We start from the raw sequence: 18,658 nt of genomic DNA, 5'->3' as shown, positions 1-18,658 counted from the left end.
TAGAATCACAGAATATCAGGGTTGGAAGGGATCTTAGGTCGTCATCTAGTCCAACCCCCTGCTCAAAGCAGGACCAATCCCCAACTAAATCATCCCAGCCAGGGCTTTGTCAAGCCTGACCTTAAAAATATCTAAGGAAGGAGATTCCACCACCTCCCCAGGTAACGCATTCCAGTGTTTCACCACCCTCCTAGTGAAAAAGGTTTTCGTAATATCCAACCTAAACCTCCCCCACTGCAACTTGAGACCATTACTCTTTGTTCTGTCATCAGCTACCACTGAGAACAGTCTAGAGCCATCCTCTTTGGAACCCCTTTCAGGTAGTTGAAAGCAGCTATCAAATCCCCCTCATTCTTCTCTTCCACAGGCTAAACAATCCCAGTTCCCTCAGCCTCTCCTCTTAAGTCATGTGTTCCAGTCCCCTAATCATTTTTGTTGACCTCCACTGGACTCTTTCCAATTTTTCCACATCCTTCTTGTAGTGTGGAGCCCAAAACTGGACACAGTACTCCAGATGAGGCCTCACCAATGTCGAATAGAGGGGAACGATCACGTCCCTCGATCTGCTGGCAAAGCTCCTACTTACACAGCCCAAAATGCCATTGGCCTTCTTGGCAACAAGGGTACACTGTTGACTCATATCCAGCTTCTCGTCCACTGTAACCCCTAGGTCCTTTTCTGCAGAGCTGCTGCTGAGCCATTCGGTCCCTAGTCTGTAGTGGTGCATGGGATTCTTCCGTCTTAAGTGCAGGACTTTGCACTTGTCCTTGTTGAACCTCATCAGATTTCTTTTGGCCCAATCCTCCAATTTGTCTAGGGCCCTCTGTATCCTATCCCTATCCTCCAGTGCATCTACCTCTCCTCCCACTTTAGTGTCATCTGCAAACTTGCTGAGGATGTAATCCACACCATCCTCCAGATCATTTATGAAGATATTGAACAAAACCGGCCCCAGGACCGACCTTGGGGCACTCCGCTTGATACCGGCTGCCAACTAGACATGGAGCCATTGATCACTACCCGTTGAGCCCAACAATCTAGCCAACTTTCTATCCACCTTATAGTCCATTCATCCAGCCCATACCACTTTAACTTGCTGGCAAGAATACTGTGGGAGACAGTGTCAAAAGCTTTGCTAAAGTCAAGGAACACCACATCCACTGCTTTCCTCTCATCCACAGAGCCAGTTATCTCGTCATTCTTAAGTGAACCACAGTAAATAGGAAAAGATCTTACTCCATGGTTCCATGAATTGGGATTTCTCCAGTGCTATTCTGCTTACTGGTTGGAAACAATGAACCACTTGGATGGTGATAGTGGGGTACACCATACACTGTATAAATATTTGACTCAAAGCTCTGTTTATAAAGCAGTGATTTTCCAACTCACTCTAAGAGCTTTTACAGTAAAGATTTGGTTTTCAGCATTTACAAGAGGTCACCCATTAATCTGCTGGGTGATGGATAGGGCCCTACCAAATTCATGGTTCACTTTGGTCAATTTCATAGCCACAGGGTCTTAAAATTGGCCAATTTCACAATTGCAGATGTTTACAGTGTTGTAACCATGGGGGTCCTGATCCAAAAGGGGATTGTGTGGTGTCCCAAAGCTGTTGTAGAAGGGCTGCAGGATTACTATACTTGCTTCCGTGCTGCCTTCAGAGCCCAACTTGGAGCTCAGGCAAGAGCTGTGGGAAGCGAAAACCCAGAGTATAGGTCCCTGAGCCTGGGCTCTAGCCCTGGGGGGTGGCAGCCCCCAGCCCAGGGTCCAAAGCCCGGGCAGAAGTGTGGGGGGCGGGGGGAAAGTGCCCCAAGCCCCGGCAGGAGCCACTGGGGGCAGGGGGAGGAGGAAGGAGGGGAGCAGCAGCTCCGAGCTCTGGCAGGAGCTGCAGGCAGTGGCAGCAGCCCCCAGCTCAAGTGCCCCAAGCCTAGGCAGGAGCTGCAGGGGGTGGAAGTCCGGATCCCAGCTCTGGGGCTGCTGCAGCACAGAAGTGAGGGTGGTACATGTGGGAGGTGGGTCTGATCTTCCTCCGATAACAGTTGTACAAGGGAAGGACAAGTCCTGTCTGTCCCCAGCCCGGCTGATTTCAGGGAGATCAGATTTCATGGGGGAGGGTTTACTTCATGGTCCGTGACATGTTTTTCACTGCCATGAAATTGGTAGGGCCCTAATGATGGAACTTGAAACTCTCCAATTGTAGTATATAAGCCAAGAGACAAAATATATATTTGGGGCTTCTAGTCTTAGATATACAAGTTAGAAAGCATTAGTCCACCTGTCTAGTCTTGAAGGGTTAAACCAAATTAACTTACCTGATATTTGGTGAATTTAAACTGGAATAGACAGATAGACTTCAAGTGTAACCATTTCAACATGTATTTAATCAATCTATTTAATGACAGTGGCAGAAATGATCAATTCTCAACCTTTGACCAGACTAGCCTGGCCCCACAAGATGGGGACAAAACATGGTCTAGTGGCTAAAGCACAGCCCTGAGTCAGGAGATATGGGCTCTGTCATCAGCTCTACAACACAGTTCCTCTCCAGATGGCCCTTTGTTATGCTACTGCATAGGTGGTTTAGTTTACGATATATTTACTGATGTACAGCCCTGTAACCTGACCGTGACAGGACCTGACAACAAGCATTTGGTTCAAGTCAAGTGCGAAAATAACCTGACCCTCTTAGGGTGGGATCTCTTCCTCCTGTCCCTGGGATCGACAGCGTGCCAAGGAGTTACAGTACCTTTTGCTCTATGGAATGCACACAGCGCAGAAGGGGGCAGCAGCTGGCAGGAACGTGGCACATGCAGCTGCTGCACCAATGATGCCGACTCGGGTTTGGGAGGGAAAGGTTGGAAAATGGCATGACCCTTTCCAAGCTTAAAAATTAGGCCAGAGCAGACCTCTGTACTGAAGAGCATAAGAGAAAATTTGGGAAACTTCTAATTTCCTGCAAGTGAACGAGCCTCTGATAGTGTGGCTGATGTGATTAGGCCCTATGATGGTGTCCCCTGAATAGATATGTGGACACAGTTGGCAATGGGCTTTGTTACAAGGATAGGTTCCTGGGTTAGTGGTTCTGTCGTGTGGTGTGTGGTTGCTGGTGAGTATTTGCTTCAGGTTGGGGGGCTGTCTGTAAGCAAGGACTGGCCTGTCTCCCAAGATCTGTGAGAGTGATGGGTCATCCTTCAGGATAGGTTGTAGATCCTTGATGATGCGTTGGAGAGGTTTTAGTTGGGAGCCTAATCACATCAGCCACACTATCAGAGGATCGTTCACCTGCACATCTACCAATGTGATATACGCCATCATGGGCCAGCAATGCCCCTCTGCCATGTACATTGGTCAAACTGGACAGTCTCTACATAAAAGAATAAATGGACACAAATCAGACGTCAAGAATTGTAACATTCAAAAACCAGTTGGAGAACACTTCAATCTCTTTGGTCACTCGATTACAGACCTAAAAGTGGTAATTCTTCAACAAAAAATCTTCAAAAACAGACTCCAATGAGAGACTGCTGAATTGGAATTAATTTGCAAACTGGATACAATTAACTCAGGCTTGAATAGAGACTGGGAGTGGATGTGTCATTACACAAAGTAAAACTATTTCCCCATGTTTATTCCACCCCCAACTGTTCCTCAGACGTTCTTGTCAACTGCTGGAAATGGCCCACCTTGATTATCACTATAAAAGGTCCCGTCCCCCCCGCTCTCCTGCTGGTAATATCTCACCTTAACTGATCACTCTCGTTACAGTGTGTATGGTAACACCCATTGTTTCATGTTCTCTATGTATATAAATCTCCCCACTGTATTTTCCACTGCATGCATCTGATGAAGTGAGCTGTAGCTCATGAAAGCTTATGCTCAAATAAATGTGTTAGTCTCTAAGGTGCCACAAGTACTCCTTTTCTTTTCACTGTACTAGAGGAATTCCCATGCCCTTCCTCCTCTCCTCCCCCCCCAGTGACATTGCATATGTAAGGCATTAAGAATGCTTCAGGCCAGTTATCTATATAAGATTTCAGGATTGTTACTCTGAAGTCTAGAATGTTTGTTGAGTTGGCGTGAAGCGATGGGAACAGCTATGAGCATGGCTGAAAGCTCTTTTTATTCAGAATATCAGCAGGTTCTATCATGACTGGGATAGGGTCTGTTACCATCCAATTTTAAGTTCTCAGCCATTTTCAGTTTTATGAATTACACCCATGCAACAGCAAGGCATGTATCTATGGCACGCCAAGGGTCCTAGACAACTATAATATCAGAGGTAACCCAGCCAATTACCACACTTACTCTACAACTAATTTGCATGCAACCATTTCATTGGTTATATGAAGGATACTACATAGATGGTGGATTACTTGGCTCAACTCCTCTGTGGGGCTTGAAAGCTTGTCTCTCTCACCAATGGAAGTTGTCCAATTAAAGATATTACCTCACCCACCTTGTCTCTCTACAATTCTTCAAAGACACCCACACAACATAACCAGCACCCACAACACCACCAAACACACCCAGTCTCTCACTGCAGCACAGCCCCTTATTCATCATCTGCACAAATCCGCACAAATTTCCCAGTACAACACAACCCACATATAAATCAACGCAACTCTTCCAGCTCACCACACAGATTCACCCACCTTCACTCATTTACATGAAGCCACAGCTCATCTCCAAGTTTGATTGTCGCTAGGTTCATGGCCTGTTACCATCCAATTTTTAAATTTTCAGCCAGTTTTGGCTTTAAAAAAAACAAAACCCACGATTTAACGAATTACACTCCTGCAACAGCACAGGATTTCAGCTATTACTTTTCATATTAAAAGGATCATTAAATAGTTTTCTAAATCAAAATGTTTCACTTTTTCATCACTCCAACATACTCACAAGTGAAGATTAAATAGTTGTCTGGGTCAGAGCGTATCAAGTCAGCATACAGACAAGATATTCTTCCTTATGTCTCTGTGTGCAGGATGCTAACTCTGGCTGTTAGCAAGTGGAAGAAGCCAATTTCAACACATATTGGGTGAGGTGGAGCAGAAGAGATGTCTTGAATTACCACACTGCTGTCTGCTTAGGTCTTGTTTCCATATTAGACACTCTAGCTTTTCACTTGCTGTGATACTCAACAGTCCACATGCCCTCCTTAGAAGACTGTACTTTCAAGTTTTAAGATGATCCATATGTTCCTGTTACATGTCATAATTGGAATCAAACTCACTTTGCTCACTCTGAATTGCAAAGGTCACAATTCACTCTGTATGGTTGTTTTCAAGAGCAAAGCTGTAGGGCAGTGACTTAAAGGACACTGGGAACCTCCCATTTATGATGAGAGTCACATGTTCCCATAAAGGAGAAGTTTGTTCTCTCCCCTTTAGCAGTTAAGCTCTATTATAAATTTATCAGAGCACTGAGAATAAAGTCAGTTCTCCCACATGTTAACATACAGGCCTTTAACTACCAGAAAGGCATTGTCAAAAGCACAGTAAAACCAGAACCATAATTATATTTTCTTCATTTATTCAGGTGGCGTGATTTATAATAGCAATGACTTCTGAGCCAGGCATTTCCTGGCAGTTAAATTATAAGGATATTGTCAATTTGAAATTTAGGCATTTAAAGAAACCTGAATTAAAAGCAGTAGTGGGTACTATATCTGTTCCTGAGTCCCTTTTGCCTGTTTGTGGTTACTGCTTTCTCTCTCTATTTTTAAAGCTCTGTCCCACATGGTGCTGTGTGAAATATCTGCACAGAGAAGAAGAAACTAATCGCACAGGGAAAACCATGAAACTCTGTGCAGCAGAAATTTCTGTAAGTCAGCTGAAAAAAGTTAATACTTCAGTTATAACATTCTATTACACAAAACAAGGGCAGTTAATCAGTTCTTTTGAAAAAGTTTACACTGGTGTGCCTGTGAAATTCCTCAATGCCTCTACCCAGAGGTTATTACAATAGGACTTTCAACACTCCCCAATCTCCTTCGATAATGAAAGCAATGGTTTAATCTGCCCAGTTGACTTTAAAGCATGCTGACCAGGCTGGGCAAAAGATATGCTGTTTCCATTGACGTTTGTTTGCCTGCAATCCCCAGTGGTGAGACTTCTCAGCAGCACTTCAGAAGGGGCTACATTGCTTTAAAGTTTCACTATTACTTAAAATGTTGTTTTGGGAGCTGTTCCAGGGGCCCCAATTCAGATTTTTAACCAAGTGCAAAACGTCAAAGCAGCCCAGCCAGCTGCCATGGCAACAGGAAAGAGGGGGAGGGAATGATTTGGTGAGAGGTGGTGAACACGAAAAAGCATTCCTAAAACTCTCCTCTACCCCACACTAGACTAGCCCTTGAGTCCATCTGCTCTTCAGCAGCACTTTATAATTCCTTGGTTCTGCTCAATTTTTATTCTCTGTCATAGCTGAATTAGGAGCTGATTGACTCACAATTAGCTTCATCAGAATTTGAGAGCAGAATGACTGCTCCGCCCATAACTGTTGCTGGAAGGGATGACATGCTCATGGGGATAATAAGAGAAGAGGGGCCCAAAGAAAAGTGAGGTCAGAAAAAGTGATGAGAGTAAGAGAAATCATTTGTCAACAGCAGCTCCTGTTCTGACTGTACTGACTCACCAGAGCGATGCTGTACGGGTCACATACTCATCCATTTGGCCTCAGACCCTTTCCAGGAAACAGCTAGCTGTTAAGAGGGCATATACATGTATCCCTTGAGATCTACAACCTCCACTCTAATGGAGAAGAAACTTTTAGACATCTTCCCCGCTCTAACTGTGCCTCTGTTCCTTTCTGCCCCCAAGAGCTTTGTTTGTAGCTCTGAAGCATAAGGGTGGGGGGCTGCCTCTCTTTCATGAGATCGCCTCTACAGCAGGGGTGGGCAAACTTTTTGGCCCAAGGGTCACATCTGGATATGGAAATTGTATGGTGGGCCATGAATGCTCATGAAATTGGGGTTGGGGTGTGGGAAGGGGTGAGGGCTCTGTCTACAGGTGCGGGCTCTGGGGTGGGACTGTGGATGAGAGGTTTGGGGGTAGGAGGGTTCTCCGGGCTCAGACTGAAGGGTTCGGAGGGCAGGAGGGGGATCAGGGCTGGGGCAGAGGGTTGAGGCGCTGGGGGATGGCTCAGGGGTACAGTCTCTGGGTGGCGCTTACTTCAAGTGACTCCCAGAAGCGGCAGCATGTCCCCACTCTGGCTCCTACACAGAGGCTTGGCCAGTCGGCTCTGTTGCATGCTGCCCCATGCTGCCCTGTACCTGCAGCTCCCATTGGTCGTGATTCCTGGCTAATGGGAGCTGTGGGGGCAATGCTTGGGGTGGGGGCAGTGTGCAGAGCAGAGTCCCCGGCTGCCCCTACTCGTAGGAGCTGGAGTGGGGACATGCCGCTGCTTCTGGGAGCCGCATGGAGCAGCCCCCGACCCTGATCTCCAGCTGGAGCACCAGAGCAGGGCAAGCCCCAGACCCTGCTCCACAGAGGGAGCTTGAGGATTGGATTGAAATGGCTCACGGTCCAGATGCAGCCCGCAGTTGCCCATGCCTGCTTTACAGAGACAACAAGAGTAGCTAGCAGTTCTTTCCTTAAGAAGGTGGGGTGAGGAGCCCTGTTAAACAGTGACAGAGGTACTGCCCTCCCAAAACCAGTATCTGTCCTTGATATAGGGCTGACTATAGTAATCTGAGATGGTGGAACCAGAACTCCATAGCCCTATGGATTTCAGGGAAGGACACACTGCTGCCATATGCCAGTAAAGCTTCCATCCTCCTGGTTGGATGAACTTACAAAATTTTACATAATTTTGGTTAGTAACAGTGTGAAACACTAGGATCTGACAATGCTCACACAAGAAGGAAAAGTTTATAACGCCTTTAAAAACTGTTTCGGAGGCTGGACAAATGCCATGGTTCCTTTTGCAAGGACATGGCTGGCAGAAACATGACCTAAGTCATAGCCAGGGACAGCCTTAACACCAGACTAGAATCCAAGAATGAACACAATCAGGATCTAGACCTTTCTAACTTTAAGCCAACCCTTTAAACTACATCTGTCTGGTAGCATAACACCTCCTAGTGGAAGATTTTCAAGACAAACAGGACTGTCTTTATCTCCTCAAACAAGGAGAAGACAAGATATCCTTCCTGTGAGAGGGTCACTCCCCTTACGCAAGAGCCCCTGTCAGCTGGGTGTGTCTGCACTGCACCTCTCTGCTTTGCTTGCGGTGACCCCTGCTGGCAGTTAAACTTCTCAGGTGGGTCTTCAGTGACTCAGCCCTCTGGCCAAGTCACACACCGTCTGTATACGCACCAACAAAACAGACCCCTTACAGGGTAGTTCACCAGGGCCTGCCACAGTACCCTCTGTAAAGTCTCTGCCCGTAGCCCTATCTCTGGGCTCAGTCCTCAACCAGTCCAGCAGGGCCTATTGCAGCACCCTGATTCAAACAGTCTCTCAGCCCCTTCTGGGCACTCTCTCAAACTGTCCCTGCTCTGCTTTGGAGCAGTGCTCCCAGGGCTTCCTCCCTGGAGCCTTCGCCTACTGCCCCAGCTCTCCAGATGAGTCACTCGTTACAGTTCAATCCCCTTCTGGGGTGGTATCAAGAGTCCCACAAATGCTGACCTCTCTCTCAGGGTCTTCAGCTCCTTCCTGGGCTACTTCCCTTCTCAGGGCTTAAGCCACTTCCGTAGCGGCTGGCTGGGGGGGACACAGGCCTGCCCCCTAATCTGGGTTTCAACTCAGCAACCCTATAAGCAGCCGCCACCTGCTGTGTCACCACGGGCCACTTCCCCGTGGACCCACTACTTTCATCTTTATCTCAGGGCTGAAGTCTGAGTCCCTGCAGTCAGCAAGGAACATCTTCCTTGATCCCCTGGCTCCAATCAGCAACCGAATCTGCTCACTCCAGCAGCTCTTTTATATGAACCTGCTGGACTCTGATTGGCTGCTCCCTGCAGCATCTTCTGATTTGCTGCTTCCCCAGAGCTCCTCTAGGCAACCTGGAGGACTCGCCTCTTCTGCTCTTTCCTGGGGTGTGGTGTGGTAAGGCCAAGAGGTCTCCAGCAGGGGGCCTCAGGGCCTGGTACACCCCCTTCATGCTTCCATAGAAGCTTGTTAGCAGTGCTGTCAAATGAAGAAACTTGTAAGTAAACAACCAGCTGTTCTGCTGAGACAATAAATCTGGACTCTGAGGTAAATAGGCAGATGAACTTTGGAAGGGCCAGCTCTGTTAGGACCAGACCAAAGTGACTAAGGTTCTGACTATTCTGTTGATTCTTCCTCAGTATTCTGGGGATGAGAACAAACAGAGATGGCCATTGGAGCCCTTTTCCCCAGTGTGAACGAAGGAGGTCTGATATGCATGGTGGGTCTTTACCTGCACTGAAGCAGATGTTCTGCTTTGTAACAAACTAGTCAATGTATGGATGACCGCAGCCTGACAAATATCAGTCATGACACTGCACAGATGACTGAATGCAAGACGATCCAGATTTTTTCTAATCAAGCTATCGACTGAAAAGTTTAATCCCTGCAAAGTGCATAGCAGACTGATTGCCTCCTAACACAGCAGGGGTGACTAACCCCTGTCCATGTAGATCAGGGATGGGCAAACTTTCTGGCCTGAGGGCCACATCGGGGTGCGGGCCTTCCTCCTTGTATGGAAGGCCGGGTAGGGAATGCTATGTCCCCCAAACAGCCTGGTCCCCGCCCCCTATTCACCCCCTCCCACTTCCCATCCCCTGACTGGGACCCCCTGCCCCAAACTGCCCCCCTCCTGGGATCCCACCCCCTATCCAACCCCCTCCCCCCCCGTACCCTGACTGCCCCGACCTATCCACATCCCCACCTCGACAAGCCCCTCAGGACTCCCACGCTCTATCCAACCCCCCCGTTCCCCAACCCCTGACCGCCCCCCGGAACCGCCCCCAACCAACCCCTGGGACCCGCTACCCAACCTCCCCACCTCTGTGTGAGCTGCTGCCGCCCCCTTACCATGCCGCTCAGAGCGGCAGGAGCTTGCAGCCCCGCTGCCTGCGTGGCAGCATAGCTGCAGCGGAGGGGGGATAGAAGGGGAGGGGCCGGGGACAAGCCTCCCCGGCTGGGAGCTCAAGGGCCGGGCAGGACGGTCCCATGGGCCAGATGTGGCCCACGGGCCATAGTTTGCCCACCTCTGATGTAGGTAATACATTGTGACCATATTGTCTGAAAATCTGCACCAGTTGCCCTCTGGTCTGTGGGAGAAAATGTGTGAGAGGGAGCCTAACGGCTTTCAGCTCTAGCAAGCTTGTAAATCCTCTACTTTCAATGTCCCTAAGGATCATCAATTGTTAAGAGATCTTAGTGTTCTCTGCAACTCAGGACATACACCAGAGACAACACATCAACAAAAGGCCAACCTGGCACTGCATAAAGCCCCAAGAGCTACCAGTGCAGCACCGAAGTTAATGGAGCTGCAGAGAACAATATCCCTGAAGAAAGTGCAGAGGCCATCAATGCATCCCAAAGAGTAAACTCAAACTGAGGGGCCGAAAACCCAGCCTCACAGGCATCAACAGCTCAGCATACAATTCTGCCCTAATAGGGGCAGGGCTCTCCTTCGCTGACTGCTGTCAGTAAGGAACTAAAGGGCAAGGTTTTAGAAGGCACTGAAACATTAATCATTGATCTTTGTGAGAGACATCTACTGGTGCCTCAAAGGGCCATGCCTTTGAGAACTAGCAGCTAGTCTACACTATCCCACTAATCTGCACCAATGCAGCTGTGTCTCCGTGGTGTGACTGGTGAAAATGTATTTTGACAACAGGAGAGCATCCTCAGGTCAGCATAATTACCCCACCTCAACGAGAGGCAGAAGCTGTGTTGTGGAAGAGCTGTCATAGCACCACATGGATGTCTCTTTAAGTCGATGTAACTTACATCTACTTAAGCGGTAGTGTAGACAAGCCCTAGATGACTTCCTGTTTTTCTTATACTCAAAGCATACGATCTAGAAGCAGGGATCAAGGTGATGTTCTCTTTTTAGAGACGTGCTTTAACTAACATCCACAGAAGAGCAAAAGCATCAAGCTCATTGTGGTGTGATACTAGAATGGACCAAAAATAATGATAGCTGAGGCAGTCACTAATCATCAAAATATCCTGCACAGATGAAATATAATGCAGCAATAAAGGAATCCAGATACTTAAGTTTATATGTAGCTATGTGGGAACTTAAATGTTATATAAGTCACACATGATACTTAAGTGCCCACTACTACTTGATAAGATGAACATTCCATTTAGAAAGCTATTTGTGCATCAGTCTATTCTCCCCATCCCTCTACCCTCACCCATCAAAATAAGGGGGAAATTAATAATTCCATTATTAATTAATATTTTGTTTGCTCCTGCTGCTTATTTTCTCCAGAGCACAGGCCCCTTGATTTATAGGCAGCCACTGCTACTGAGCCAGCTTGCAACACAAAAATCAATGGTTGAATCAGAGAAGATCTGAAAAGTCCCCACAGAGAGTCCAGTGAAAAGCATAGATTATTCCCACATTCTTTTCCAAACGTTTGCATTTTCATAGTATCTTATGGAGATTCCCTTCACATTAAGTCATGAGACACTTATCTTAACTGCTACAAAAACGTGCGACTTACTCCCCAAGTGAAACCCATCCTCTGACACTTTCCAGAGTAACTAAATTGTGAGGAGACAATCCAATTTCAAAGTATGCAATCACTCCACTGATGCATCTGCTAACTTCAAGAGTCCAAAATAAACTCTCAAAAAAGCTCCATATAACTTAATATACAAAATTTAATCAAGTGCTCACACTCATCTAGATTTCATTATTAATAAAAATAGAAGAAAATGGTTTGGCCACAAGACACTTTGTTTGCAATGAGTTTATAATGAGGTTCATAGAATCATAGAATATCAGGGTTGGAAGGGACCTCAGGAGGTCATCTAGTCCAACCCCCTGCTCAAAAGCAGGACCAATCCCCAACTAAATCATCCCAGCCAGGGCTTTGTCAAGCCTGACCTTAAAAATATCTAAGGAAGGAGATTCCACCACCTCTCCAGGTAACACATTCCAGTGTTTCACCACCCTCCTGGTCAAAAAGTTTTTCCTAATATCCAACCTAAACCTCCCCCACTGCAACTTGAGACCATTACTCCTTGTTCTGTCATCAGCTACCACTGAGAATAGTCTAGAGCCATCCTCTTTGGAACCCCCTTTCAGGTAGTTGAAAGCAGCTATCAAATCCCCCCTCATTCTTCTCTTCTGCAGACTAAACAATCCCAGTTCCCTCAGCATCTCCTCATAAGTCATGTATTCCAGTCCCCTAATCATTTTTGTTGCCTTCCGCTGGACGTTTTCCATTTTTTCCACATCCTTCTTGTAGTATGGGGCCCAAAAGTGGACACAGTACTCCAGATGAGGCCTCACCAATGTCCAATAGAGGGGAATGATCACGTCCCTCGATCTGCTGGCAATGCCCCTACTTATACATCCCAAAATGCCACTGGCCTTCTTGGCAACAAGGGCACACTGTTGACTCATATCCAGCTTCTCATCCACTGTAACCCCTAGGTCCTTTTCTGCAGAACTGCTGTCGAGCCATTCGGTCCCTAGTCTGTAGCGGTGCATGGGATTCTTCCGTCCTAAGTGCAGGACTCTGCACTTGTCCTTGTTGAACCTCATCAGATTTCTTTTGGCCCAGTCCTCCAATTTGTCTAGGTCCCTCTGTATCCTATCCCTGCCCTCCAGCGTATCTACCACTCCTCCCACTTTAGTGTCATCTGCAAACTTGCTGAGGGTGCAATCCACACCATCTTCCAGGTCATTTATGAAGATATTGAACAAAACCGGCCCCAGGACTGACCCTTGGGGCACTCCACTTGATACCGGCTGCCAACTAGACATGGAGCCATTGATCACTACCCGTTGAGCCCGACAATCTAGCCAGCTTTCTATCCACCTTATAGTGCATTCATCCAGCCCACACTACTTTAACTTGCTGGCAAGAATACTGTGGGAAACAGTGTCAAAAGCTTTGCTAAAGTCAAGGAACAACACGTCCACTGCTTTCCCCTCATCCACAGAGCCAGTTATCTCGTCATAGAAGGCAATTAGATTAGTAAGGCATGACTTGCCCTTGGTGAATCCATGCTGACTGTTCCTGATCACTTTCCTCTCCTCTAAATGCTTCAGAATTGATTCCTTGAGGACCTGCTCCATGATTTTTCCAGGGACTGAGGTGAGGCTGACTGGCCTGTAGTTCCCAGGATCATCCTCCTTCCCTTTTTTAAAGATGGGCACTACATTAGCCTTTTTCCAGTTGTCCGCGACTTTCCCCAATCGCCATGAGTTATGGCTACAGTGACTTCCACACATTGCAGTTAACAGTTTAGCTGCTCACCCAGACTGCCACATCACACTAGAAGTGAAGTCCCTACACCAGTTGTCATCAACGGTCATTGCCCTCCACAGTACCACTTCCAGGATCAACCCACACAAACAAGCAGTATAGTCATTAAAATAGAAATTAGGCACAAACTTAAAATTAAGCAGAACTAATAAGTTTGAAAACAGACATTAATGAATTAGTGAGTTCAATTTATAGGGTTACTGTCAGGTCAAATCTGAACAAAACTTATGTTTAGAAAAGAGTTTTTATAAAACTTAAAGACAAAAGAAAAATTGTTATTTTTTCTCATCTTTTGGAGAAGAGTTAATATTCCCTGAAATGCTTGCAACCCAAACTTTGCAGCACTGTAGCGTATCAGAACTTGAAGTGAAAATGACTAGTCTATTTTCATTGTTCAAGCTGGGAGAAATAAAGACTAAAACAGAATAGTGAAAAGTAAAATTGTGAAGAGCTTTTGCATTTCTGGCAAACAAAAAAGTGGAATATTCTTGTATAAATGGAAGTTTCCCTACACCATGTGTGTAGGAAAGAGCCAGATGATTTCAAAGAACTACAGTATCTGGAGATCAAGTATGCAGCTGGAATTTTTAAAGCGGAGTTAAAGAAACGCAACACTGTAATTGGATCTTTAAAGTAAAATTTTCAACTGCTGCTGGATACTAAGTCAAGCTTCATGGTACCAGGATGTACAGCTACCACCAGCTTTTATTAGTTCCCCGTATGGCTAGATTGCATCCATTAGAATCCTCACAGCAACGTAATCAATTAGAGTAAGCAGTTCTTCTACAGAGCACACAACATGGAACTGAAGTGACATATGCCTCTCCTTACCGCCTGCTGGCAGTTCAGTCCAATGTTTCCCTTCTCCCCACGTATAACTTTCATCAGGCAATGCAAAGTACGCCCTTTCCGATGCAGCCCTGAGCAGTGGTGTTCAATCTCCCCTCGGCAGCTCAAAATGATTTCCGGGCTCAGCGAGAAGTCTTCCATTAGCATGCGCCGGTAATCCAACATTTCACCCTGGCACTCACTGCTCACCTGCCGACCTAGGCCAAGTGAAGGTAGATGTGATTTAGTGTTAATGCTTAGCGGGGTCTTTCTGTAGTGCGAGGAAGGGTATTGTAATTGAGTATTTCACACACTGAAGGAGTAGAGACAATACTGGCATTCTGTACAGCAGTGAGGCAATATAGATAGTTACTGAACACCACCCGATAAACCAGTGAACAAACAATTATGACTGATAGTCACTGTTAATACTTCAAATCAATAGTAACATAACTGCTGGGAATAGGAAGTTCTTTAAATAGAATATTTTATTCGGAAAAAATTTACAGGGACATTCCAGTTTGAGCATATATGGTTCAAGAGCAGCTTTTGTACCATAAGCAGAAGCCCTCAATGGATTTCTAGCCTTGAACTACAAGGTTATCATCTATTCTTAGCACATTCAAGCTATCAGTTTCACTGCAGAGATCGAAGCCACTTGCAGTAAATTAAGGGACTTTTAGGTAATTGGAAAATATTATTCTGGCCAAACGATGGGTTAAAAGTGCCATTTAGGGAGAGAAAGGTTTCATGGGAGACAACAGAGTCTCGTACTCAGACGGCCATGAAGTTCAGGCACATTACAGAAATGACATGCTGGATTTCTAGCAAATGGACAATAGTTAAACAGAAATTCAGCTTTAAAGAGTTTAAGATATGTTAGAAACCTTTCTAGAATTCCCTTATACAGTTTGACTCCAAAACCTGAAACTGGAAATCTCTCAACTCCAATTTTTGCCAATTCCCAAGTCATGCTTAAATTATACGGCTGGGAGAGTGAAGCAATGTTCCTTCTGAGCTAGAATGTGTGCACCTCTGGACTAGATAGTGCATAACATGTTCCATCAGCAAAGAGGAAATTAAACACACCACAGCAACTGCCTGCAGGGTTGAGGAATTCAGGGAAGCAACCAGTCCACACCTGTCCTATAAAGAAAACGCTACAGTAGGCAGTAAGTAGAACATTTTTTACACAATCCAAATGTAATTACTCATTCAAGGCCATAAATGCCAAGACTTTGATAAAGGCTGCCACGGCACTTTGGCCCTCATTGCGCCATAGGCGTTATAGCATGCAGTCCTACTACAGACCACTGCAGAGTGGTTCAAACATCTCCAAGACACAAGTTAAGAATGTGTAACTGTGTGCGCCACTTGTACACAGTATTATAGCAGCTTTGCCAAGTTTATGTAACATGGTCCTGCTTTTTGAGACCCTCTGATAGGCCCTTATGTTCTGCAATGCCTGTGGGACAGTTATGGGTTCCAGGGCAGCCTCAGCACTCATTATCTTTGCTTTCTACATTTACAGAAAAACATTAATTAGCATTGTGTATCACTAGGATGCAGTATGCTCTGCTGATATATATACACACATGTGTATAGTAAGAAAATTAATTTACTTAAACAACTTAGCTGAGGGAGATGGGCTACTTACAACAGGCAAAAGAGTAAGTGAATAGCTTTGGCTTTCATGTTGTGAGTTGATCATAAATTAAGTTAGCGGTTTATATCATATACTAAGTAACATATATTTCACATTTACTATATAAGCAAAGAGGAAAATCACTTCGATTAGCTGTGGAGGGAAGGATTTAGTACAGCTGTTTCAGGTTTCAGTTCCACAGCAACAATTTAAGTAGACTTAGCCATTTTATTGTCAAGGATTTTAAAGTATATAATAGGAATCACTGAGCACACTTCAGAAACTATTCTCCATTTGATAATCTTCACACTGAGATCTCTGCCATGATGTAAGAATTCAAATAAGCAATGGTCTTCCACAAAACACATTAAGAGTTACAGGCCAGATTTTATTTTAAACCTTAGCTACAAAACAATCCACCAGATCTCTAACAGCTTAGGCATATGACAGTTTTATATCAAGTACTGTTGCGTGAGGGACACCCCACTGATGGAAGTATCATCAGTAGGCAGTTCCATTTTTCTTTGATGAGCTGGAGCTTGAAAATAGCAGATTCTGCTTAATGAGCAACCTCTTGGTGTCCAGCAAAAGAAGTTGCTGTTATCTGGAAATTGCCAATAAGTGGAAGGCAGGTTTATAGACCTATAGCCAGGGAAGGAAGCACTGAATCAGGCTCTCTCTGGCTGCAGCCACACAAACCTGCCTGCAGTCAGCACTGAGCATGTCCCATTGCTTTCTTCCCTGGCTGCAGCCCTGCAAACTGTGGCCAGGGCCTTTCTTCCAAAAAAAGTTCTTAGTAAGCAACATGCCTGTTGCCACAATCTGAATGCCATTAACACTATAGTCAATGGGATGGATCAGCCCCTGGCAAAATGTTGCGATTAAGCAAAAGCTGTTAATATTGGGATTGCTATTAAGTGGAATCTATTGTAGTTAAGTTTCCAAATAAGTGAGCAAATCACGCTACCCAACTCTAACCCCTCTCACCTCTGTGCACTGCAGACTCTAGACACATCAGCAGGTAGGAAAGCCTGGCTTCCCGGGACCGGGGAAGGTTCTCCACGTTACAGCGGTACTTCTTCAGGTCACTCTTACAGGATTTGGCCAATGAATAACTGACTTTATAGTCTTGAGCAATCAGCTTTTGACGGGTTGTCAGTGCATCCCGACACTGAGGAAGATAAGTGTTAGAACAGTTGAGCTATCAATACAAATATATACCATCATGGGGTGTATTTGTCAGCCCACTCGAATATAGCGTGGCCCTTTAAGGGGTTGAAAGGTCCAACATAAGGACCTAAGGGGGATGTGAAGAGAAAGGAAGTAGTCTCAGGAATGAATGGTGTTTAGAGATAGAGTGATAGGATTTCCTCTAACAGGCCTGGGGCCAGGAGTCTTGCAGAGAGGGCAGGGCAAGACGCCCCTCTCCTCCAACCAACTGGCGACAAGCTGCCTCCTCCCTCACAGCAGACAAGACACCCAGAGATACCATCAAGGAAAGGCTGAAGCCTGATTAAGGAATAACGGCCAGTTGAGGCAGAGACTGGCAAAGGCCTCAGAGCTGGTGAAAACACCCCCTCAGCTCCAGAAAAGAGAACTAAGGACTCCTGCTCAGGAAGGACCAGGAAATCTGACTAACAGAACCCAGCTCTAGAGAGGAAAGCTGGGGATTCCTGCTTAAGGAAGCCGTGAAAAGAGTAACCCAAAGGAGGAACCCAGAAGGTTTCCAAAGACAGACTCAAGAAAGAAGAGAGTCTCCTGCTTATATTTATGGCTCTAGTTAATAAACAAGACCTTTGGAAAAGGGGTGCTCTTTGATTAAAAAGAATTTGTCTGCATTTGTTTATAAGCCAGGTGAAGGGGATGTGAGGCAGGTCTCCACTGCAGCGCCACAGCTGACCAAAAGGGAGCACACAGGGTTGAGCTCCAGGCCATGAGTCTGTTGCCACTCAATACATACATCATGTACTCTTAGAACCAGCACCTCGGGCTGCGAGAGTGCAGGTTGTCAGCTCTGAAGCTTGTAAAAGTTCACTGCTGCTTTGGATATATGCACATGCCGGGAGGGTATGAAAATGCTTTTCTATTTCTCACCGTGCTGAGCTCATAAGCTCCTATCTGCAGCAGTGCTTATCATGCCACAAAAAGCCACTGCCTCTAAAAAGGCCAAATATACTTAGGAAAAAGTGGCAGCCACTTGGAGTCTAAAATACTCGTGAGAAATGAAGCTTAGCTGGAGCCATTCTTAAAAGCAGGCACTACTCCTACAGTTTTGATTTCGGCTCATTTTAACTGAACTGTTAGATAGTTAAAACATCTGAAGAAAATGCAATGAGTACATTGCCTCCAGGTATCTCATCACAGGCTCATTCACTCTGGCAAGCCCCAAAGCAGGTCTGCCCAGATACCTCTCATCTCCATCCCTTCAGACAACAGATACTTTAATTCTTTTTAGCCCCAATCATTAAGATGCTGCTTTGGGAGTCGAAGGGGTTCCTCTCTCTCAAACATGTATGCCACTAAAACTATAAGTAAGAACCTCTAGTATGGATGATAAAGATCCTTTCCCCTTGCTTCCCGCACAGCTCACATTCACCCGTCATGAGGCTCCTTTACTGCACTATTCTGGATCGAGTGTCCCAAGGATGCTACTTGATGGCAGCAAACTGCACAGCATCCAGACTGAATTACTCCTGTATTGCTTGCATTTATGTTCCTGTGCCATTAAACAAGGTGAAAATATAGATACAGACGGAAAAGGT

At 45.8% G+C, this 18,658-nt stretch overlaps 1 protein-coding gene across 1 annotated transcript in view; it reads right to left on the bottom strand.

Annotated features, from left to right (window-relative positions):
• Positions 1-18,658, bottom strand: part of GLG1 (golgi glycoprotein 1) — a 176,766-nt gene that overhangs the window by 44,541 nt on the left and 113,567 nt on the right. The window contains exons 7-8 of the mRNA XM_084644808.1: positions 16,884-17,067; positions 14,255-14,469 (exon numbers count right to left, since the gene is read on the bottom strand). Coding sequence (XP_084500934.1) covers positions 14,255-14,469; positions 16,884-17,067 — 399 coding nt within the window. The remainder of the gene's footprint in view (positions 1-14,254; positions 14,470-16,883; positions 17,068-18,658) is intronic.

This window comes from Lepidochelys olivacea, assembly GCF_965140295.1.
Source record: "Lepidochelys olivacea isolate rLepOli2 genome assembly, chromosome: 12".
NCBI classification, from domain to species: domain Eukaryota; kingdom Metazoa; phylum Chordata; order Testudines; family Cheloniidae; genus Lepidochelys; species Lepidochelys olivacea.
This window is presented reverse-complemented; position numbering and strand designations above follow the sequence as displayed.